The sequence below is a fragment of the Vombatus ursinus genome, unplaced genomic scaffold (genome assembly GCF_900497805.2).
Source record: "Vombatus ursinus unplaced genomic scaffold, bare-nosed wombat genome assembly UNPS02014803.1, whole genome shotgun sequence".
In the NCBI taxonomy this organism is placed as follows: domain Eukaryota; kingdom Metazoa; phylum Chordata; class Mammalia; order Diprotodontia; family Vombatidae; genus Vombatus; species Vombatus ursinus.
In genome coordinates this window covers 1,542,834-1,568,572 of record NW_020954581.1, presented here as the reverse complement: position 1 = coordinate 1,568,572, position 25,739 = coordinate 1,542,834, and the positions used below count along the sequence as shown (strand labels likewise).

The 25,739-nt window shown below is 42.0% G+C and overlaps 1 protein-coding gene across 1 annotated transcript in view; it reads right to left on the bottom strand.

Moving 5' to 3' along the window:
* MCOLN3 (mucolipin 3) overlaps positions 1 to 20,776 on the bottom strand; it is a 47,335-nt gene extending 26,559 nt beyond the window's left edge. The window contains exons 1-4 of the mRNA XM_027873968.1: positions 20,697 to 20,776; positions 15,436 to 15,665; positions 8,817 to 8,984; positions 1,449 to 1,602 (exon numbers count right to left, since the gene is read on the bottom strand). Coding sequence (XP_027729769.1) covers positions 1,449 to 1,602; positions 8,817 to 8,984; positions 15,436 to 15,663 — 550 coding nt within the window. The 5' untranslated portion in view covers positions 15,664 to 15,665; positions 20,697 to 20,776. The remainder of the gene's footprint in view (positions 1 to 1,448; positions 1,603 to 8,816; positions 8,985 to 15,435; positions 15,666 to 20,696) is intronic.
* Positions 20,777 to 25,739: the final 4,963 nt, after the last annotated feature.

The window sequence follows — 25,739 nt, the reverse complement described above, 5'->3', positions numbered from 1 at the left end:
AGGGCCCTCTTCTCTTTTTCTTCTATACTATCTTACTTGGTGATCTCATTAAACTCCCACAGATTCAATCATCCTACTCTATTCAGATACTTCTTGGATCTATATATCCAGCCCTAGTATCTCTACTGAGTTCTCGTTCCATGTTACCAACAACCTTTTGGATATCTCAAACCACATGTCCCATAGGTATCTCAAACTCAATGTGTCCAAAAGAGAATTCATTCTCTCTCTCTTTAAACTTCCTTTCTAACTTCCTTATTGTTGTCAAGGGTACCATTAGCCTTCCAACCATCCAGATTCTCTACCTTAGTGTCATCCTTGACTTTTTCACTCAAACTCTTCCCACATACTCAGCCTATTGCCACATCTTGTCATTGCTACCTTTCCGACATCCTTATACTCACACAGCCACCACCGTAGAAGCCATCATTGCCTCTTACATAGACTACTTACAATATCTTTCTAATTGGCCTCCTTGCCTCATGTTGATCCTTATGCCAACCCATCTTCCACTCAGCTGCCAAAGTAATTTTCCTAAAGTATAAGTCTGACTCTATTACCACCCCTCCCCCCTACTCGTTAAACTCCAATAGTTCCCTGTTACCTCCAGGATCAAATGTAAAGTTCTCTATATGGTATTTAAAGTTCTTTACCACCTGGTCCCTTTCCAGTTTTTCACATTTTAATCCCTTGCACATGAGACTCCATTTCCTGCCTCCATGTCTTTGAATTAGCTGAACTGGAACGCTCCCCAACCTTACCTCCACCTCTTCATTTCCCTGGATTCTTTCAAGTCTCAGCTCAAATCCCACATTCTGAAGGGAGTTTTCCCCCATCCCCTCAGCTGCTAGTGCCTTCCCCTCAGAGATGAGATCTTATCTACCTTATCCATGTCTCTTGTGTTACCTAATTATTCACATGCTGTCTCCCTCATTAGGATGGGAGTATTGCCTTTCTTTGCATCTCCAGCACTTAGCACAGCACTTGATACAGAGTCCACACTTAATAAATGCATTTTGTTTGGAGGACTTCTAGTTTATATCACATGGTTGGCTGAAGAAATTGGGGAGGTATACCCTGGAGATGAGAAGGCTAGTGAGCAACACGATATCTGTCTTCAAAATCATTCGAAGGGCAGTCATATAGAAAGGGAATGCACTCAGTCTACTTGTCCCTGGCGGTGGAACATGATGGGAAAACTAGGGCAATGGATAAAAGTTGCCAAAAGGCAAATTCAGGTGTAATGTTAGGAAAAACTGAAGTAAGGGCTTCTATTTCACCAGATCATCTTCAAGAAAAGGCTTGAAAGCCATTGGTCAGGTGTGTTTTAGAGGGGATTCTCAATCAGGCATAGATTGGATAAGAAGGCTACCAAGATCCTATGATCTTTAAAGTATGATACAAAAGTTGAAAAAAAATTAAAGTATTGGCTTATGGGAGACAGTCACCACTTTCAATTTCTGGGTCAATATCAAAGGTGTCGTTTCCAGGACAGATGCTGCCTCGCTTGTAGAATTGTTGACAGATTGCCATGGTGGACTGTTTAGCACCCCTGTTTTCATAGGCATGATTTCCAACGGAAATGTTTTGGAGCTGCACATACTAGAACCAAAAAGAAAAAAAAAAGATGAAAGATGTGAGATGAGTTGCATCAAACATAGGACCATGAGCCTCCTCAACTAACAGCAGGCTTTCATCCCTCTACCACAACCCTTGAACATTCACTCACTAATAAATCACTGGACCGGACCAAACTAGGAGTTAAGATGGTGATGGCCTGAATTGAGCACATGGCTTAGAGCAAGAAGAGAAGCAAGGGACTAAGCCACAATAAGTGGGGGTAAATATCTGGACTTTGCCCTTTGCTATTGCAGTGGAAAGTTATTCAGACAGGTGAAGTGTCTGCCCTTCCAGAAACCTGAATTCTGCTTCTTTTCCAAGGGGAATCCAAACCACAGGATGGTGCTTTGGGTCTGTTAAACTCTAGACCAAACTGTCAGGAGAGAAAGCAGAATGTGGATTCCCTAAAGGAGGATGAATCCTTGATGTATCTTCTACATTTTCTGTGAGGTGAAGTAAAGACTCTACTGAATATGCCTTGTTAACTGGAGTGCACAGGATCTGGGTACCCTTTGCCATCTGTGGATATTTATACACAAACTACATCCCTGCAATATTCTGAGATTTCCCGGAGGCAACGCTGAGTGGGAGCAAAATAATGTAAAGAGATGCTTGGTGTTCTTCATGCTTAAAGAGGACCAAAATGACATCACAATGTTGGGGTTAAGGTACAGTGTGTCTGATTATGGCTGATTGGACCAATATGAGCTTGGAAGTCTCTGCCACAGGTTGGGTACAAATAGTCCACGTGAACATTTGGAGTGGAGATGTCTCTAAGTTTGTGCACCTCATGTTTCTTTTGAGCTACTGCAATTCCACTTTGCTCATAGACCACAGCACCCCCTCTGAAGAGGTATGCTGGGTGTTCCTGAGCCAGTGTCTCCCATGTCTCACAATTGATTTCGAAGCTCTTCAGAGAGACCTTGGAAGTGTTCTTGTATTGCTTCTTCTGACCTCAACATGAGCACTTGCCTTGTGTGAGTTCTCCATAAAATAGTCTTTTAGGCAAATATATGTTTGACATTCTAGCAATGTGTCCAGCACATTGGAGTTGCACTCTTTGCAGTAGAGTTCCAGTGCTTGGCAGTTCAACTCAAGAAAGGACCTCAGTGTCCAGTACCCTATCCTGCCAGGTGATCTTCAGAATCTTCCTAAGGCAATTCAAATGGAAGTTATTCAATTTCCTGGCATGGTGCTGGTATATTATTCAGGTTTCACAGGCATACAGCAATGAGGTCAACACTCTGTAGACCTTCAGTTTGTTAGGCAGTCTAATACTTCTTCTTTCCCACATTTTCCTTCAGAGTCTGCCAAACACTGAGCTAGCTTTGGCAATATGTACATCAACCTCATCATCTATGTGTACATCCCTGGAAAATATACTGCCAAAGTAAGTGAACTTATCCACAGCATTCAAAATTTCTCAATTTGCTATAACTGATGGTTCCACATATGGATGGTGCTGTGCTGGCTGGTGGAGAATCCATGTTTTCTTGGTGTTGTCAAGTCAAAATTAGCACAACGTGGCAGAGAATTGATCCAATCTGTTTCATCTCAGCCACAGAGGCTGATTAAGTGTATAATCATCTGCAAACAAAAAGTCACACACCAACTCTCCTTTCACTTTACTCTTGGCTTGTAGCCTTCTCAAGTTAAATAATTTACCTTCAGTGTAGTAGCTGACTTTGATGCCATTTTTACTCTCCTTGAAGGCATCTGACAACATTGCTGAAAACATCATGCCAAAAAGCTTGGGAGCAAGCACACAGCCTTGCTTCACTCCAGTGCCGACTGGGAAAGCATGAGGGCACCATCCATGCAAACATACCATCATGGAATTGGTGTATGATACTGAAGAATTTCTCTGGGCAACCAAATTTTGCCATGATCTTCCACTAACCCTAATGACTACCAGCATCAAAGGCCTTGGTAGGATCGCTAAACTTTGCATACAGACTCTGTTTTGCTTCCAGCATTTCTCCTGGAGTCATCAGTCAACAAAAACCACATTAACTGTTTCTCTGCCCTTTTCAAAGCCACAATAGTTCTCAGGTAGATGACTTCCAGGTGAAAGATCAGACTATTAAGGAAGATTTTGGCAAGAATCTTGCCAGCAATGACTAAGAGAGAGACCTCCCTATGATTGTCACAGGACAATCTATTTCCCTTTCCTGTGTAGAGATGGACAATAGAGACATCCTTAAATTCCTGGGGGATAACCTCCTCTTGCCATACAACCTGGAAGATTTCAGTCAACTTATGTATGAGCAGTGAACTCCCCACCTTGTAAATCTCAGCTGGAATAGAATCAGCACCAGGTGCTTTACCACATGAAAGGAACCTAATGGCATTCCAAACCTCTTCTTCAGTTGGAAGTTTTGCTAGAGAGGTATCAACTTCAGCCTGAGGTATATGGTCAGTGGCTTCAGCATTGGTTGATGATGGTCTGTTGAGAATGCTATGGAAATGTTCAGCCCATCTCTCCAGGATCATGTCTTTATCACTAATCAATGTGGCTCCATCAGTGCTGAGTAGTTGAGATGCACCATAGGTCTTTGACCCATAAATAGCCTTTAGGGCATCACAAAAGCACTTTGGATTGTCATAATCAGCATAAAAGTGAATTTCACCTGCCTTCTTAATGAGCCAAGAATCCTACATTTCTCTAAGCTTCTCTTGCACTTTACTTCTGATGGAGTTAAACAATGCCTTCTTAGAGATAAACGAACTATCCTGCTGGCAAAACCCGTGGAGTTCTCATTTTTAATTTAGCAGCATCTGAATCTCCCCATCATTTTTATAAAACCAATCTTGATGTTTGTGAGTATGCTGGCCCAGATGAGTAAATGCAGTGCTATACACCAAATCCCTGAAAGCTACCCACTCCCTTTCTGCTCCACTGTTACCAATAGTGTGTTGCCTCAGCTTTCCTTCTAAGTTAGCAACAAACTGTTCACACATGGAGAAGTTATCTAATTTGTTGACATTAAGTCTTCTGGTAGCTGTCTTATGGCCACCTCTTCTGTTGAACGCAAATATTTAGCTTGGATAGGATAAGTCTATGATCGGTCCAACACTCTGTGCTATGCATCACCTTCACCATTCTCACATCCTGTCCCTTCTCCTTACAACGACAGTCTATTTATTGCTAATATTTGCTTCAAGGGTACATCCAGGAAGTTTTATTGCTTTCAGGTAAATGGAAGACAGTGCTGGTGATGGGAAGGTCATGAGATGCACAAGTCTTCAGTAGTAAATGATCAATGCTGTTACTGTTTCTGACTTTATTCCTCCCAAGGACTCCCTGCCATGTCTAATAGTCTGTGCCTACTCTGGCCTTAAAGTTGCTCAGAATTACAAGTTTGTCCTTTTTTGGCACATTGATGATAAAGGTCCCCAGGTCTTCATAAAATTTTTCTTTGACCTCATCACAGTTTGTCACGGTAGGAGAATATATACTGATAATGGTGGCATGGCACTTCTCTGCAAGAACACTTGTTGTAAGAAAACTCAGCAAGTATTGCATCCAAATAACAGTCTTAAGTGAAACAGGGGTTGGCAAATGAAGGCCAGTTTGTCAAAGCTGGAGCTGGATACACATTTTTCTGGAATGGCTACAGTGAAGGGGAGTGTTGAGAAGCTGGCAAAGGTTTCACAATCAAAACTGATCTGCTCAAGATGCTTGTATGCCTCCCCAAAGGAGTGAACAACAGCCTCATGATAACGCAATTGCCACCTTGTAGTGCCATTGTTGTCTTTTATTAATAACATGCTGGCCTTATTAATAAAATCATTAAATTACTCAGAAATTATTTCTCCCAAACTTTTGAAATGTCGCAGTATCTTTAGAAATCTTTACTGTTAGAGATCTCACTACGTCCCCAGTTAGAGCATCCTAGTGTTTAAGTAACCAAAATCTTTCTTGATCCAATTCAAGCTCATTTCCTCTTCTTCAGTACTTTGCAGACATAGAGAGTTGACTCATAAAAACTTTTGATTAGTCTTCAGATAGATTCTGTCTGTTTGCTGGTCTTGGAGTCAAGAACTCCTAAGTTGGAATCTTACCCCAGATACTTACTAACAGTGTAAATTAACCAGGAAAAGTCCTTAACCTTATCTATAAAATAGGTGTAAGAACAGGTATAGCACTGACCTTGTAGGGTGATTATGATGATCAATCAACCAACCAATATTTATTAACCACCTACTGTGTGTCAGGCACCATACTAAGGGCTGAGGATACAAAAAGACGCAAAAGACAGTCACTGCTCTCAAGGAGTTTACAATCCAATGGGGAAGAAAACATGCAAACAAATATACACAAAGTAAGCTCTGTGTGTGCGTGCATGGTCATACGTGTGTGTGTGTATGAATAATTAATAGAGGGAAGGCACTGGAATTAAGAGGGGATAGGGAAGGCTTCCTGAAAAAAGTAGTAGAATACATAAAGAGACTTCTACTATAGCTGTTCATTATTACTGTGTTGTAGTTATATGAAGTCACTACCTTCCCCTCTGCTCAGGCACAACCACCCCTATTAGGATCATCTGTTCCTATGAGTAGATGCCATTAATGTATTTTCCAAGAATAAAGAGCTTACTTACACTAATCCCTAGGAAACACTTGACTTCTGAGGAAATGTGTAATATGAGTGCCAAGGTTTCTTATTCTTTCCAGATTCACTGGAGACCCAAGTCAGTGCCAATCCTAAATAGACTAAGGAGTTTTAGAGGAAAACAGCTGACCTATAGTTTCCCCTAAGCTTGTATATTTACATAGATTTACCTTGGAGTGGCTTTAGGATAGGAATCCTTAACTTGAACATCTGTACATTTTTTTCCATAACTGTATTTGTTGATGGGCCTGGAGTCAGAAAGAGTTGAGTTCAAATCCAGTCTCAGATACTTACTAGTTGTGTGACCCTGGACAAATCACTTAACCTCTGTCTATCTCTATTTACTCAATTGTAAAATGAGGATAATAATCACACCTACCTCCCAGGGTTGTTGTGAGGATCAAATGAAATAATATTTGTAAAGTGTTTAGCACAGTGCCTGGCATATTCAAGGTGCTATATAAATACTAGCTCTTATTATAATTGGCTTCCTTTGGGAATCCTATTTTATGCCTTTAAAAATATGATTCTGAGAAGAAGTCCATAGGCTGACCAACAGCTGCACAATATCAAAATAAAATAAAGAACTCATGCCCTTGGAGACAAAGAATATTCTCATCTCCTTGAAGGGTAGCAGCTCAAGACTGTGGATAAATCTCTTAATGTTAGTTTTCTAGGGTCTGTGTAACTTCCTTTGACTATCACCAAAGTTTTCTGGATTAGTTTTGTTTTTTACTTTGTAGAAGAGTGGTGCTGGTGAAAAAGGATCCAAGATGGTACCAAGGAGGCCTTTGCCTTCACTGCAGTTTGACATCTTCATTCCAAGTAGGTTAACTCTAATAAACGATGAACTGTTATTGCAGTGACTTATTGATGACCATCTGTGAGAGTTTCTAAATCCGTACTGCGGCACTAACTCCAGGCGGGGGCAATCTGGCTTCAAGAACACTTTCAGGGTGACTGAGAGAGTAAATCATTAATCTGGAAGCTCTGAGAGAAGTGGTACCATGAAATAGCATGGATCTCAGGATGTATCCATAGTGCCTAATTCAGCTTTCAATTACTGTCCAGATGAGAAACCAACTAGCGGGCTGTGCTTGGCAATTAGACTCAATGTCTTAGGGTAAAACTATTTATGAGATCACAGCTTTAAAGCTGGAAGAGATCTTAGAGGTCATTTAGTCCAACTCTTCCATTTCACAGCACTGAGCACAGTCCTGAAACGTAGTAAGCAACTAATAAAGTTGGTTGATTGATTGGTTGGTTGGTTGGTTGATACAAATGAGGGAATTAAGTCCCAGAGATCAAGGCCATGCCTAGGGGCACATGGGGGAAAGAAGAAGGGCTGAGAGGTGCACTCAAGTTCCCTGATTCCAGATCCAACAAGCTTTCAACCACACCATCACAAAGCCCTCATTTTGTTTTCAGACCTTCATGCATGAGCATCTTAAATAACAATAACAATGACAGAGAGGAAGTATGGCGTCATGGTTAGAGAGTTGGCCTTGGGATCAGGCTGTCCTGGGCCATTCTGATGCCTCTTGGCTGTGTGACCTTAGGCAAGTCACTTAGCCAAACCTTGCAGAACTCTGATAAATATAATGACCAACCACAGTTCCAGAGGACTAATAACGAAGCATGTTACCCACCTCCTGACAGAGAATCAATGAACTCAGGGTGCAGAATGAGACCTATTTTTTGACCATGGCCAAAGTGGAAATTTGTTTTGACTGACTATGAATATTTGTCACAAGAGGTTTTTGTATTTTTCCCCCAATGGTCAGGATGTGGGAGGGAAAGAACCTAGATTTTTGTTTATTAAAAAATATAAAATTCATTTTTTAAAATAGAGGAAAATAAAAAAAACCTCTGTCTTGTACTCGCACAGACTTGTACTGGTAGTTTCCTTTTCAGTACTTTTCTATGCCAATATAATTATAGGTTCAGATAGAAACTAAGCAATAAAAAAGATTAATAATTATAAATTGGCATTCATACGAGGCTTTAAGGTTTACAAGGTCCACTATCTCATCTGAGCTTGACAGCTAGCCTGTGCAGTAGATGCTAGAATTATCATTCTCTCTATCTCACAGATAAGACTTGAAGGTTAGAGAAGGGTCTAAGATTCTTTCAGCTCTAAATCTATTAGTCCTATCAATAAATCAATAAACCTTTTTAAATACCTATTATGTTCCAGGCACTGAGTCCCATGATCCTAGAGCTGGAAAAGATGTTGAAGGCTAATCCAACCCCTACTTTAGCATATGAGGAAACTGAGGCCTAGACAGATGAAGGATCTTGCCAAGGTCACTTATATAGTATGTATCAGAAGAAGGATTCAAACCCAGGTTCCCTGACTCCAAATCCAGTACTTTTCCCCCAGTATTTCACTGGTGGTGCTATGTTGAAAGGCTGGTATCTCTGTTATCAGAGGAAGCACCCATCCCAATGAAATCCCAGACATCTTGAAACAATGAAGAAGACAAAGTAGGCAATATCAAGATGGTGGCTCTTCCATGATTGAAAGAAAGTACCTCTCCAGACCATGTCTCCCCAGGATCATGCTCATACCTTCACTGACCTGTTGTATGGCAAAGAAGATCTGGTCATAGACATCCATTTGTGTATACACAGCATAGGTGTCATCCATTCGGTCTGTGTACCCTTTCAAGAAGAGGTGTTTGAAGGCTACCGTATTCTCTTCCTTGAAGGCAACTACCATCTGGTTGCTCAGCCCAAAAAAAACCAGCTTTTGAAGAAGGAAAACAAACAGGTGCTCTTAAAAGAAGCTTACTGCATCCGATTCCTATCTAAAAGTAAGCACATTTAGTAAGTTTTTATCTTTAGTTTACATGTGTTTGTTGAGGATATGAGGTGACGTGGTAGATAAAGCATTACCTGCAGTTGGGAAGACCTGAGTTCAAATCTTAACCTCTAAATATAACCTCTGTCTGCCTCAGTTTCTGCATCTGAAAAATAGGAATAATAATAGCACCTACCTCCCAGGGTTGTGAGGATAAAATGAGATTGAAAACTATAAAGTGCTTTGCAAATCTAAAGCATTATATAAATGTGAAATATTTAGTTTTGATTAATATGAAGTATAGATTTCCAGAGTTAGAATCAAAGAACAAGGCTCTGCCTTGTTTGAATTCAATTTAGCAGGCATTCTAACATTCAAGAAGGAGCACGGCACAGTGAAAGCCCTGGGTTCAAATCCTGTTTCTGACACTTATCAGTTGGGTGACCATGGGTAAATCACTTAACCTTTTAGGGCCTCAGGCCATTCTCTCAGAAATATCGACAAAGTCATAGATGGGTTGTAATCTGTATCTGTACATGACCAATGAAATCATGGATCCTAAAAGTTTTAAGTGAATTTTTTGGGGGAGTGAATGTTTATTAGTGGTGGTTGGGGGTTGGGGTGGGGGGGTGGCACCAGGATACAAAAGTAGCATAAATATAAGCTTTTTGCTATCTGGCTGTTTTGTTGGTGAGATAACCTATGAACTAGTTGTACATCAATACAAGGTAGGATATCAATCAACAAACATTTATTAAGCACCTACTATGTGTTAGGGGGTATCCCTTAGGGACTGGGGATGCAGACAAAAAATGAAATGCACTCTGCCCTCAAGGAGTTTATGTTCTATGAGTGGGGGTAGAGGGAAGGGACAACATGTACATACATAAAAATATAAGAAGCAAAAGGTAATATTTTGGGATGAAGGCACCAGAAACTTGAGGGAATCCCAAAAGGCTTCATATAAAAGAAGTATTTGGGAGGATCCTTAAATGAAACCATGAATTCTAAGAGACAGGGTGAGGAGGAAAAACTTTCCAGGCATGGGAAACAGTGCAAAGACACATTGATGGGAGATGGAATGTCATATGGGAATGGCAGACCTTAGAGTATGAGAAGGGCAGGCATGTATAATGTAAGCAAAGGGTTTTAAATGACAGAGTTTATATTTGATCCTAGAGGTCCTAACACTATAGACTTGGAACCAGAAGGAATCAGAGACCATCTAGATCAACCCCTCATTTACAAATGAAGCAATTGGGGGCCAAAGAATTTGAGTTACTTGCCAAGACACAGAGCAAGTAAGTATCTAAGGCAGGTTTTCCTGACTCTAATTCCAGTGCCCTATCCATTATACCGCACTGCTCTCTCCCACAGGAGTCACCAGCATTTGTTGAGCTGAAGAGTGACCTGTGCTTTAAGAGTATCACTTTAGCACCCATGTGGTCAAGATGGATTGGAGAGAGGAGAGACTGGAGGCCAGGAGACAAATGAGGATGTTACTGTGATAGAGTAGGCAAGGAAAGTCGAGGATCTGACCTAGGGTGGGGGTTGTATGGGTGGAGAGAAGGGGATGGATGCTTCTTACTCTGGTGCTAGATTCAACAGAACTTGGAAACTGATTGGATGGGAGGAATGAAGGTGAGGGAGAAATCATGGATGACTCCAAAGTTGCAAAGTGGAGTGGGCTGGAAGAATGGTGGTACCTTCAACAGAAACAGGAAAGTTTGGAAGAGGTGGTGCATTTGGGAGAAGAGATAATGAGTTCTGGTTTAGACAAACTGAGTTTGAGATGCCTAATGGGCATCTAGCTAAAATGTCCAATGGGCAATTGATCATTTTGTACTAGAGTTCAAGAGAGAGACTAGGGCTGAATAATGAAATTAAGGAGCTGTCTGTAGAGGGATATTGAACCAATGGGGGTTGATGAGGCCACCAAAGGAGAGTTAATAGAGAGAAGAGAAAGGGGCCCAGGCTCAGAGTATGCCCATAGTTAAGGGGAGTGATCTGACCAAGGAGACTGAGAAGGAATGGTCTGATAGGAAGGAGGAGAACCAAAAGAGAGTATTGTCACAAAAATCCAGAAAGAACATCCAGGAGAAGAAAGTGGTCAACTACGTCAAAGGAGACAAAAAGGTTAAGATGACCGAGAACATATCATCAGACCTGATAATTAAGAGAATACTGATAACTTGGTGGGGGGAGCAGTTTCAGTTGAAGAATGAAGAAGTGGAAACAATGAGTGTAATCGGGTTTTTCTTGGAGTTTGCCTGACAAAGAGAAGAGAGCTAGAGGATGAAAGCTTGCCGGGATGGTGGGGTCAAGTGAGAGCTTTTTAAGCATGGAGAAGACAGGGCTATGAACAAAGCTTAGTGCTGAGGTAAATGGTAGAAGCATAATCATCATTATTAACAACATCTGACATGGCTAAAGTACTTTAAGGTTTACAAAATGCTTAGGAAACACGGACAATAAATAGGAAAGGATAATTTTGGCTATGGAGCTTGCCCAGGTTGGACCTGGACTTCTGTTTTCAGTTTGACTTGGGATTCAGTGAAACAGGAACAATACCCACCAGCTTCTTTCCAAAAACGGGGCTGGCCACTTGATCCCGAAGAGAGGTTGGGGTGTCTTACATTAAGAGAATGGATTCGCTCCATTGCCAGATTGCATTGCCTTCCAGTAAACTAAGACGCTTGCCCCAGGCTTCCAGACATCTGATACAAAGACGTAAACCGTGCCTAAACATCTGATCATGTCCAGGTACTTTTATGGCAATAACTCTACCTTGGAGTCTTTCTGCCTCTTTTAAATTACATTCAGGTCACTTGCCCGACACTGCTAAAAATGCACGTACTGCAAGTTTCGAGATGTATTTGCTAAATAACTGTTCTTAGTTTTCCTTGTAAACACCCTGGGAAGAACAGCGGAATTAAATTAATTTCCTGAAATCAGGTCACTTCTTTGAACTTTCAGCTCTAGATTTCTCAGGCTATTTTTTAATCTACTGAGTAAGACTGCCTAAGAAAAATGGCTGGGTAAGACGGTATTAATTATTAGGAACCATCGTATTTCCCCTGGGACTTCAAGGCATTCATAGGATCAAAGGCTTTAGAGTCAGTCAGTGAATATGCCTTTATGAAGTGTACTGTGCTGAAGGGCTTGGAATACAGATACAAACAGAAAATCCCTGCCCTCAAGAAGCTTACATTTTACGAGTGATTTTCATTTGAAGCTGGAAAAGATTTCAGACATCATCCAGGGGTGGGGAACCTGCATCCTTGAGGCCACATGTGGCCTTCTAGGTCCTTGGGTGCAGCCTTTTGATTGAGTCCAAATTTTATAGAACAAATCCTTTTATTAAGGGGATTTGTGCTGTCAAGTTTGGATTCAGTCAAAGGGCCACATTTAAGGACCTAGAGGGCCACATGAGGCCTTGAGGCCACAGGTTCCCCACCCCTGATTTTTCTAGTCCAAAGGTTCTTAACCTGGTGTCCATGATTTCGTCTTTCTAATATTTTGATAATGGATTCCAGTATCGTCGATTTCCTTTGCAATCCCAAGTATTTCATTTTATGCATTTAAAAACACTATTCTCAGAAGGGCTTCACTAGACTTCCAAAGCGATCCATGACATTTAAAAGGTTAAGAATTCCTGATTTTGTCCAACTTTCTCATCTTATAAATGAGAAAACTGAGGCCGCAAGCACTGAAGTGACTTCCTTGATCACAAAAATAAAATGTCAGCAGGAAGATTCAAACCCAGGCTCTCCGACTCCAAAGTCGATGCTCTCACTTCCGGAAGTCTCATTCAATGTCAAGTCGAGTCATCAGAATTTACTGAGAACCGAACATGGAGGACTACTCTACTAAACTGAATATTGGACAGGTTGAAGCGAAAACACAACACAAGTGGATCAATTTGAGTATGCTTGGTAATATTGAGTATATTTGTAATCAGGGGGGATCAGATATTTCAGGTCTATTTTCAAAATTGTTCAATTTCAGAAAATCATGGTATTTAGGAGTGGAACTTCCATGGCCATCTACGCCAACGTGGATGTTGAAAGAAATGGCAGGAAAGAACATACCCAACCAGTGGTCGTTTAACATCTGATCTACTTGAAGACTTCCAAAGGTGGGGGACCCACTACCTTTCAATACTATGCCACTTTTGAACAGTTTTTCCAAAGTTTTTACTGACATCAAGTCTTAACTGGTTTTTTTACAACTTCTACCCACCGCTCTTGTTTCTACCCTTTGGGGCCAAATAGACCAAATCTAATCCCTCCCTCACATAACAGCCTTTCCAATACTTGAAGGCAATTATCATGTCCTATCTCTTTCCCTTTACCCCATCTCCTCTTCTTCTTTTCTTCTACAGGTTAAACAAGCCCAGTTCTTTCAACAGATCTTCATATGATACGGACTCAAAACTTTTCAACATCCTGGTTGACTCGGAACAATCTCCAGTTTGTCAATGTTGATCTTAAACCATGACACCCAGAAATGAACTCAACAACCTTTTATCCAGAGAAAAAGGATCCAAAGTAAAAGGAAACCTAATACTATAAGAAAGAATACTCTGGGTTCATATCCTACTTCTATAGCTTACTGCCTCTACGTACTTAACATGTTGGGCCTCAGTTTTCTAAACCATAAAATGAAAGTGCTATACTAGATGACCTCCAAGACTCCTTACAGCTCTAACTCTGTGAACCTATATTTTAAAAGTTTAAATAAATGCAACCTCTACTTTTTTCATCAAGCAGCATCCTTTTTGTTTTTCTCTGTTTACACTTATTTAACCCTGATACCCACCCTATTAAGGGAGAAAAAAATATAACTACACCTCCCAACAAATTTAATAGAGAAATTCTCCAACAATATTTAGAAGCGCAGAGTAATAAATGACTCCAGATTCTATGTGAATTGCATGAATTGGTGTCCATCTGGGAATGGGTGTAGACAGAAGAGCTTAGTTAGCTATCCTTGCCCCTAGCATAAATCAAAATTATCGGTAATTTGAATGAAGATATGGATGGCACACCAATGTGGAGGTAACCTGAAGTTAGGAGGGATGGCTAATAGTTTGGATAAAAGAATCAGGATTCCAAAAGATCTCAACAGGCTGGAATGATGGATCACATCTATTGAAGGCATTGGCAAGGAACCAGGAAAAGCTTCCTGCAAAAGAGATTTCTCAAAGAAAAGCCAGGCAAGCCAGGAGACAAAAGTGAGAGAGGAAAGCAACTCAGGTATGAGGGGCAGCTAGTGAGAAGGTACGTAGATGGTCAATGGAGGATCATGTCTGAGGAATGGCAAACAGGTCCATGGGCTAGATTGTAGAACAGATGTAAGGGAATAGGAAAAAGCACAACCAGATAGGACGGTGACTCAAAACCGTGCTGGACAAAGGTGTTGCAGGGACTGTGATACAAAGACAAAAGGCACCTACAAATTGCATTTTTTAGGTCACTAGGCTAAGTGAACCCAAGCAATCTGTGCCAGGTACTCTCTATAAACACAGGTTACTAGGAAATTCAACTAGACAGGAACAGAAATGAGAACCAGTATTGACTAAACCTCTCCCTGGGTTTGGGGTAGATTGGCCAGTGACGGTTTCTTCTGTTAATTTGGGGACTTTCTGATAAACTTGATTAAAAATGAAAAGAGAAGCGTGTTACATTGTTAACTGGATTTGGAGTCAGAGCACTTGGGTTGCAAACCCACCTCTGCCAATTAAAAACCTCTTTGGGCCTCAGTTTCTTCAAGTGTAAAATTAGGGAAATGGACAAGATGCCTTCTAAGGTCCTCATAGCTTAATGTGATGGTCCCCTTTCAAAAGCTAATCAATGTTCTACATGAAAATTATGTTAATAACAAAAGCAAAAATCATGAAAAAGAACGAAAGATACAAAAAACAAAGTCCTTCTTCAATAGTATTTAGGACAATGATAATAACTGCCATTTAGAAAGTTTCTTAAGTTTTACAAAGCACTTTCTATACCATATTTCATTTGAACCTCAGAATAAGACCCTGAGGTGGGTACTACAGATACTATCTTCATTCCCATTTTATAGATAAGGAAGATAAGGCCTAACTGACTTGCCCATGGTCATACCACCAGGAAATATCAGAGGCAGTATTTGAACCCAGGCCTTCCTGACTTACAGTCCAGACCCCTCTATCCACCATACCAGATGCTTCTCAGGAGGATGAGGGTTTCTATTGTTGAGGGGTTTTTAGTCTCCATACTACAATATCTGCCTAGTTTAGATACATAAAACTCAGAGGGGTCCATTTCTACAACCCCTTGTTATCTCTAATACTTCTACCACCCCTTTTTTCTGTGAATAGAAGGCTCATATCATCTCTAATATGTGACATGCCTACCTGAATTGTCACCATCGCAATTTTTAAAATCTGTATGACCAGCTTCCATGGTTTTCTACCCCGAGCCCAGAATTTCTCACAAGGGTTCATGAAGAAAAACTTGAGTTTCCTTCTCATCTGGTCTTCCAAAAGCAGCTCCTGAGAGATTGATGTGTGTTGCTTCGTATTGTAGCGACTGTCATCCTCTTGAGAGATACAGCTACTTACAACGATTCCTGAATTATCCATTTCTAGAATGAAAAGTGTTTATTGTGGAAATCAGGAAGTTTAAAAAAAAGCAAAAGAAAACCCATCTTCTAGCTTCAACAAGAGGTTTGGGTTCTGCAATCAATTACTGTCTTTTCAAAACCTATTTCATATATCTGCAGACATCCGATAAGCGATGTCCTCTAATATAAAAGACGTGCTTTTCCAATCTGACTCAGATACTGAGCAGAGTGTTGGGTTAAATGAATTTTCTCCCTACAAAAAAAAAATGTCGCCAAATGTAAGGGATATTTCTACTTTTAAAAGCATCCTTTAGTTAAAACGAGCAAACAGATATGCTCTTAGGAAGAGTCTCCTCCAGAGTCATAACTAGGAATTCTGCCACCTGGGGCACATTCATTTGGAGAGTAGAGGGTGAAGGGGAAAGGAACATTTATATAGTACCTACTGTTGTGTCAGGGTGTTGGGTATGGTTTTTCAGGGCAACACCCAAGAGGAGGCAATGGTGGGTACCCAGTGATGGGCTAGGACCCTTGTGGAGGTTGGGCCCAGTTGGGTGGTTATCAGGTATAGGGAAAGGATGATGGACAGCACCTTCAGATAGAGTCCCAGTTGTCCTACCCTAATTATGTCTCTAGATACTCTATAACCTGCCCTCAGAGTGCATGCATGGAGCCCTTGAAAGGAACAGCGCTCATTCCCCAGTTATCAATTAAGGCATTTTACTTGTGATATTTGTTAAGGGCCTTTATGCAAAAAGGTTTGCCAAGATACCTATAGCAAATGTAAGGCACTACAAAGAGCTCTAAAGCTAGGGACCCTGTTGTTCTGTGCTGGAAATAAATCTAAACTTAAACCTTAGATCTGGGAGATGTCATTGGCTTCCCTTCTAGTCGATAGATCAAGGAGATGAGCACTGGTCTGGGAATGTCCTCCACTGTGGCCAACTGAAACCCGTCTATATCTATCACTTAGGAGACGACCCTTTAGGAGGTGTCTGAGGCTCACAAAGAGATTTGCTCAGGATGCCCAGGCAAGCATCAGAGGAAAGATTTGAACCCAGGTCTGAATGACTCCACATTCATCACTATACCCACTCCACCAAGCTTTCTCTCTCTAACATGGTGCCTGGTGCTTTAAGATCTGAGATTTAAATCTGGAAGGACCCTTAGAGGGCAGTTGGTCCAACACCCTCATTTTAGAGATGAGGAACTGGGACCCAGGGAGGTTAAGCAACTTGCCTGAGGTCACACCAGTAGTAAGTAGCAGAAATGGGATTTGAATTCATCTCTTCTGACTCCCAATTCACTGCCCCATACTTCGAAGAGAGGAAGGCTAACACGTGTGGGGCAGCTAGGTGGGGCCATATTGCATAAAGTCCCAGGCCTGGAATTGGGAAGACTCATCTTCCTGAGTTTAAAGCCCGCCTCAGACACTTTTTTTTTTTAGGCATTTGGGGTTCAGTGACTTGCCCAGGGTCACACAGCTAGTAAGTGTCAAGTGTTTGGTCTGAGGCCGGATTTGAACTCAGGTCCTCCTGACTTCAGGGCCGGTGTTCCATCCACTGCACCACCTAGCTGCCCCCCCCTCCTCAGACACTTTCTAGCTGTGTGACCCTGGACAAGTTACTTAACCCTGTTTGCCTCAGTTTCCTCATCTGTAAAGTGAGCTGGAGAAAGAAAAGGAAAACCACTCCAGTATCTGCCAAGAAAACCCCAAATAAGATCATGAAGAGTCAGACACTACTGAAAAAGGACTAAACAACAAACCTAAAATATTGGACAGAGTTGGCCTCTGAGACAAGAATCAACAAGATTTTATAAAGCACCTACTATGGTCCAGGCCCTCTGCTAGGCACTAAGTGATACAAAGAATGAAACAATCTTTTCTCTCAAGGAACTTATATACAAAAAGGTATTCTCACCCAGGAGGGCCTGGGTTCAAGAGCAGACTCAGTCAAATACTGGTCGTATGACCTGAGGTAGATCACTTAACTTTCTGGTGTCCCTGACAACTCTGTCAGACGACAAATGCCAAATCTTCATTGATAGAGGAAATTCTTCATTGGAAGCTCTCTAACCTGAGGAATTAGAGGTCTGGTTAAAACACACACACACACACACACACACACACACACGCATACCTAGTGCTTTGAAAAAGGCATATTCCTGACTATGATCAAAACTGATCCCCATAACCATTTTGTGAGGTCCGTAAGTTGGTGTTATGGTATTATTTTCTTATTTACAAACAGATTAAATGACTTGGCCAAAGTCACATAAAGACTGAGTGGTGAAGCTGAGACTCAGAACCTTGGCCGACACTTCTATTTAATCTAATAAGCACATATTAAGGGTCTACTATGCACAAGGCACTGTGCTAAGTCCTGAGGACATAAGAGAAAAAGGAAACAGTACCTGTCCTCAAGGAGCCTACATTCCACTGGGAGGTACATCTCGTAGACAAATTAAGTATAATACAAAGTGAATTCCTAAGAAGGAATCGAGGCAGTTAGGTAATGCACTGGATAGAAGTGAGCCAGGTTCAAATCTGGACTCAGACACTGACAAGCTGTGTGACCCTTGGCGAGTCACTTATCCTCTATCTGCCTCAGTTTCCTCAGGTGTAAAGTAGGAATAATAACAACATCTATCTCCCAGGTCATTGCGAGGATCAAAGGAGATAATAATTGTAAGGCACTTGGCACATAGTTGGTGTTTAATAAATGTTTGTTTCCACCACAACACTTCTTCCAAGGTAGTGAGGAAGTGGTGAGGAGGGAGAGAAATCAACAAAGGTTTCCTGGAGATGGTGGCCTCTGACTACTTTATTATACTTTCAGAATTTCTTTTATTTTTTCCTCCTTTCCAAAAAGGTTACATACAAATCTTAAAGGTGATTCTGTGATGATCAATTCAGGCCTAATCATAAAATCACGTAGTGATGCTCTTGTCCATTACGCTAAGGGTCACAGATTTCAATTCACACCCTCCATACCCCCTACCACATTTTTTACAGGAAGAAAAAGAAAATTAATCTTTAAAAAACAAAACAAAACCTGACCACACAGGGAGTAACTTTAATCCACAGGAGCAAGGAGAAAATGAGCTAGCCACAATTAATTAATTACGTTCAGTCCATCTCATCAGATTATCCCAGAGGAGAGACGCAAAGTGCTCTTTACAAGGGCTAAAGACTAAAAACCTGGCCGCAAACATTAGCTCCAGCAAGCTTTGAGCCCTTGAAAGCCACAAACTCTCCAGAAACCTATTAGCTGTGCAAGAGTGCACATGAAGCCTGTCAAACACCCACTCCTGAGCAGAACCAGGCTAAGTGATGCTGAGTTGGACTGCAGTCCCGAGGGGGAGGATGCATTTCAGAGATCAGGTACACTTGAAAGCTGCCAAACCAACATACATTACTGGCCAGTGGAATTTCACCTCCACTGTTCGTAGTTTAGTTGGGCTAAGTAAAGACAAAAGTGGACACAATCACCTAAGTGCTTTCCACAGAGGGCTTTTATAAATAGTAAAAGTCACAAACCAGAGCACCTGGGTCCAAGGTCGCTCTTTATAACTGTCTTGCAAAAGCATCGGTCCCACTTAACCAGCAATATAACTGGCTTCCTTTTTTTTTTTTTTTTTTTTTTTTTTTTGCAAATATCCTGACTAACCGAGCCAAAGCTATGCTGAAGCAAGCAAGCCAAGAGTAGGACCTCAAAGGTAAGTTTTCCTTGAAGTTTTTCACATAGATCTCAGAGGATTTCAGACCCTGAAAGGGACCCTGAGAAGTCACACGATCATGGAATTAAAGACGGAAGGGCCCGTGGAGGCCAGCTAAGAGTCCAACCTCACATCTTACAAAGGGGAAAACTGAAATCCAGATTTGGTAAGATGACAGAAGTAAATGAAGGAAGCAGGACTTGAACAGGGTCCTCTGACTCAGGGGCCAATGTTCTCTCCACAGAATTTAAGTCACCTCTAGGGCAGATAAGGAACGGAGATCAGGAAGGTTAGGGGATTTGCCCAAGGACACCCAATTATAGTGGTTGGCCGGCAGAGTCCACACTAGGAGCTAGAGGCAGGATGGTGGAGTGAAAAATTAGTGGTAGACTCGGAGTCAAAGGCTCTGCTATTGAACTCCGGCTCTGGAGCCCCTTCCAGCTTTAAATCTCCAACGCCACAGTTCCAGTTCAGGGATCTCACCATACTCCTTTTCTGGTTTCACTACAGGGGGAGAAATGACCTTGGACAAGTCTCTGAATTTCCCCAGGCCTCTGTTTCCTCAGTGGTAAAATGAGGGGGATGGTTGGACTAGTTGGCTTCTAAGGTCTTTTCCAGCTCTAGAGCTATGATGTCCCTGAGCCTTAGTTTCCTCATCTGTAAAATGAGTCTAGTTGGCCTCTGGGTCCCAACCGGCTCTGGGTCTATGATCCTATAATCTATCAATGGGGAGGAGGAAAGGGAGCAGGAGGTAAGTGACCTCTAAGACCTCTCCCAGCCTTTAATCTTATGATCCCGCTCCCTGGGGCTCCCTCCCGGGAATATTGAGGCATGCGATTTCTTTCCCCAACTTCCCGACAGCTCATCACAGGTTGACCAATACTTCCTGTGTGGGAAGTGCCCATCTCTTCCACTGGAGAGGCTGGGCAGAGAGCAGCCCTTGGAGAGGGGCTCATCCAGGGAAGTCTCCTCCTCCTCCCGCCCCACTCCCCCACTCCCTGCCCCCTGGCCCCCTTAGGGTTCTCTCCCCTCGGCTTTGGCCCAGGGAAGACACAGCCGCTGCCCTGACCTTGGCCCACGCTCACCTTCCCGAGGCAGGTGCGCAGGATGACCCGAGAAAAGTTGCAATTCGCATTCTGGGTCAGTCCCTGTCCCCGTCCTTTCCATTTCACCCACGGCGCGGTGGCCCTGACCCGGTTATTACTTATTAAACAGCCAGGCCCGGCTCTTTGTCCGAGCACCTGCCCCGGCCCCAAGGCGGCCGGGCTGAGCTCCCGCAACACCTGACGCGGGCGGCGGGGACACCTGGCCCCCTGCCCCGCAGCGGCTTACCTGCAGCTCGGGCTGGGGAGGAGGGCGGCGATGTACAGCAGCCCTGAGCACAGGTTGGGTGCCAAGCGCAGCGGCGTCTAGCTGGGGTCTGCCATGCCCCGGGGTCACAGCCCCTCTGGCTGACCAGGGGCGCGAGAGCCTGGGAATGCCCTCCGCGGGCACTGCGGGCCAGGGGGTTGCCCAGCTGGTGACCGACCAGCGGGGTTTCTAAGCTTTCTCAGGACCAACGGGCCGGCAGCCGCAGCCCCGACGTCGCCTGCCTTTTCTGGGGCTCTGGTGCCCTGGGACAGGCGAGTTGCTCCTGGCTCAGGGTCACGCAGTGACAGTGGCGACTGCATCCTCCCCACCCCACCCCATCCAGATGCACTCAACTCGTGATCCAGGCCCTTCAACCCACCCCGCCCTCCTTCCCCCCTACTTCCCCTCCCACTCCTTTACCTCCCTCTGCCTTCCAGTCTGCTTTAGTCCCGGGAATTGAGAAGGGCAAGGATCCTGAATTAACCCACTGCCAACCCTCCAAGCTCTCTGGAAGCACGAAATTTGCTTGTGGGGGGGAAGATGTGGAAAGCCAAATCACTTATGACACTCGACTGGCAGTGAAGACAGGTGGTTAGGGTGTTGGATTTGGTTGGATGACCTCTAGACAAGTTATTTAACTGAACCTCTCTGAGACTCAGTTTCCTCATCTGTGAAATGGGGATAATGATAACTGAAGTACCTACTTCACGTGTTTTCAAGAGGCTCAAATGAGAAAAAGTGGGTAAAGTGCTCTGAAAATGTTGAAAGGTGACAGAAATGTCAGTTATTATCTCCTCTATCCCCCTATTCCATGGAAGAACCAGGGTAATTTTCCAGTTTCCTATTATATGTGTATGTGTGTGTGGATTGTATGTACATATATATATTTATATTTATATATTTATTTATATACATACACATATATACATTATATGTATATTTATATATATTTATAGACATACACATACATACAAACATACGTGTATATATGTATACATGTATATGTGTGTGCATGAACTCCAAAGCCCTACTTCAAGAACTCTGTGATTCAGTGGGACTGGCCTACTGGAACCGCCTCTTAGAATGCCTCACTATCTGCCTTCAAAGTTCAGCACAAGCATGACCTCGAACAGGTATCTTCTCCTGAATCCCCAACCCCTTCCCTGTTACCTTATAATCACTTTGTAAGCATCTGGCACATATGTGTATGTGTACATATTGTTCCTCCTCCCACCCCACCCCCATATAATGGAAGTTCCTTACTCAGGGCAGAGACTATTTCAATTTTGCCCCTATTCCTGTATAGAGTGCCTACCACATAATAAGCACTTCATAAATACAGGGTGTCCCAAAAGTCTTAGTGCAAATCCTACTAAGACTTTCTGGATATAGGTACTTGTTGAATGATTGACACAGTAGAAATCATTGGACAGGGAGTCAGAGTGATTCGGTTTCATGATGTGTTAGGGCGGAGCCGTCTCAAAGAATTCAGTCGGACCACCTCTAATCCAAGTACTGGCATTTATTGAGATTGATGCCACTCATGAAGCAAGCTAAGTTCCCAGATGAACCAGCAACTTCAGAGAAAGCAAGACAGATTTTTATAGGGTAAAGATGCAATTACACAACAGAAATTATGAATATTAAAAAGGCAGGAGGGGTTTGTTAAGGGATTAGGTAATGGGGGGGTACCAGCCTCAGTGGAATTGCACGTTCGATTTTCCATAATGCATACAGAAAAACCCATTTGGGGGATATGTATGTATGATAATTATAATAAGCCTCTGCATCATAAATTCACCTAAAGGACAGCTTTTGCTATTACTTAGGAAGTAATTACTATAAGTAATTATAAGTAAATTATAAGTAAAATAATTACTTATTAGTTAGGGTAAGTCCCTTCTGTTGTTTTAGGGTCCACATCCTGCTTGGGCATACTGAGTGCATGGACACACCTGCTGTTTCTGTGGGGAATAAGAGGAATGGGTCCGGGGGTAGTGGCTAGCTAGAGGCAGTGGTTAGGATCCCATCACATGGACACACCTACTGTTTCTGGGAGAAATAGGAGTTCATGGACACACCTGTTGTTCTAGTGAGCAGTGAGGCATATATGAAGAAATTAGGATATTGAGTGGGGAAGGGCAGTGGCGAGGCAGGGGCAGTGGGCCTGCTGTTCAGTGGGGCTTATAAGGAGGTTAGAATATTGGGGCTGAGGGCAGCTTTATTAGGATTCTATCAAGAGGACCCGTGCCAGTGTCTGCCATGTCACACAATCAATTCCAAAGTTCTTGAGACACCTTGAGAGTGTCCTTGTATTGCTTCTTCTGACCACCATATGAGTACTCTGTGAGTTCTCTGTAAAATAGGAAGGGACCTAGTAAACCCAGGGAGGAATCCCCTCTACCAGATTTTATGGGTGAGGACATTGAGTCCTAGACAGATGGAATGACTTGGCAGAAGTCAGTGAGGTGGCAAATTGCAGAGCCAAGTGTTCTGACTCCCAAACTAGCATTTTTCCTCAAGACCTAGGGGCCGCCTACTAAGCCAGGTTTCTGAGCTCAAGTCTCTAATCCCGATAATCAGTAAATTAATAGCAGGAATGAAAAGAGGTGCAACCACACTACTTATAAAGAGTCCTCCATAATTGGCTGTTTCCAGCACTGCCTTGAGGCTCTGGCAAAAGACTACAAAGCCTGGATCCCACACTTTCGAGTGGATGTTTTCATTCTGAGCTCATCAAAATACAATAAGAGCTACTTTAAAATACAGTGCAATTGAGAGGGGCCATACCCTTACTTTGGCGCCCTGCTAGGTCTCTCCAAGGGTACGTGGGTAGCAAACCTTTTATTTTTTCCCTCTCAGCTACAAATGAACACTCATTTATAGTACCTCTAATGACCCATCACACCTTGAGGAGAATAAAAGACGAGATGGATAGAGGCTTTACTATAATTCTAGCTTAAGTGAAAAACTGCTATTGAATAAAGAAATTCTAAAAAAAAAAAAGCGTGCGCGCGCACGCGCGCGCGCACACACACACACACACACACAACTGGTGATTTGAAAAGAAACTGAAGAAAGAGCCAACCTAGAAAGAAATCTCTAGCAATTTTATTTAGCTGTTAAAAAAGTTTTTCCCCTCTCAAGTATTTTACAAGCAGCTGTTGTTGTTTAATTGAGTTGCTACTCAATACTATTCAATTATTATTTTGGAAATGGAACAAGAAGTTTAAAGAGACCCGGGATTCTCCAGGATGTAGGTGGTTCCAACCAATATTGACCCCATTGTTTTTTGTTGGCCCATCACACCAACTACTAATTAAAGCCCTTTTAAAAAAAATCAATAAGCATTTAATTGCTCTGCTTTCCCATTCCCTCTGAAAAACGAAAAAAATAAAACAAACTCTTGTAGCAAATGCAAAGTCAAGCGAAACAAATTCCCACATTAAATCAAGTTTTTCCAACCCCAATCTCATTCTCCACATCCTAAACATTTCATCTCTAGCTCTCAAAAGAAAATGTACAATTTCAGGTGAAAACATGATTTTCAGAATATGGTCCTAATGATGTGAGAAAAGTCACCATCGAGCCTCCCTATTAGACCTATGCCCCTAAGAAGGTCAAAGTACTAAGGGTCCCACATACACCAAAATATTCATAGCAACACTTTTTCTGATAGCAAAAAACTGGAAACAAAGTGGTTACTTTTGGCTAGGGAATAAAATGTGGTATATGAACATAGAATATTATTGTTCCATAAAAAATTATGAATTTGAAGAATTGAGAAATCTGGCAAGACTTGTGGGAACTGACCATGTCATTCCCAACTCCCTTCATCAATAAACTCCAATGACTCCCTCTGTCTGTCTGTCTGTCTGTCTGTCTGTCTGTCTCTCTCTCTCTCTCACACACACACACACACACACACACACACCATTCCAGTTATACTTGCCTCCTTCTTGTTCCTCCCACAAGATGTTCTGACTTCCCTGACTTCCTTCAAGGCCTAGCTAAAATCTCACCTTCCACAGGAAGCCTTTTCCAATTCCTCTTCATTCTAGTGCCTTCTTTTTGTTAATTATTCCTATTTATCCTACCTTGTTTATATGTAATTTTTTGCATGTGGTCTCCTCCATTAGAATGTAAGTTCCTTGAGGGCAGGGACTGTCTTTTGTTCATCTTTGTATCCCCAATGCTTAGCACAGTGCCTGACACATAGTTTAATAAATGTTTATTGACTGGCTGACTCATAAATTAAAGCAGGCAGAACCACAAGACATATATAACATGATAACAATAATGGAAATGGAAACAATATGAAATGGCAGCTGAATTTAGATTAATTTCAATGAATTAGCTTGGTTGTAGAGAACAGATTTTTTTCTACCTTTCAGGAGCAAAGTAGCAGACACACTGCATACTGTCAGATACAGTTACTGTGTTGGTTGTTTTTGCTTAACTATTTTTCTTCATTATAAAGGAATGAACATTTTGTGGTCTTGGGGAGTGGAGAGGAATATTAAAAAAACATAATTAAAAAACAAAAGCCAGTAATAAAACCTTTTTTTAAAAGTATTTAGTCCAAGTTGACAAAGATGCCTTTGGAGGAATAGTTACAAATTAAACATCTTTAGTTCCACTTTGAAAAGGAAAACAACTAAAAACTTGAACAAAAATAATTATTATTATAACTATTAATGATTACAATGATAAATCAATAATCCTTTCAGGAAAAATCTATCAAATCTATCAAAAATCTATCAACATCCTTCCCACTCTAATCAACAAATACTTGTTGAGTAAATGAAGTAATGAAATGACATGAGATTCCTTCAGTAGGCACATACTCCGTCTGGGGAAGGAAGACATTCATGCCTGTCCTATCACCCTCTTCTTCTTGACGCTTTCTCTTTGTTTCTGTGATATTCGCATGACCTTTTTTATCACCAACAGTGTCTTCCATTTATCTAAACGCAATAAATCTTTGTGGATGCACCCTCAAAGCAAACATTGGCATTTAATAGA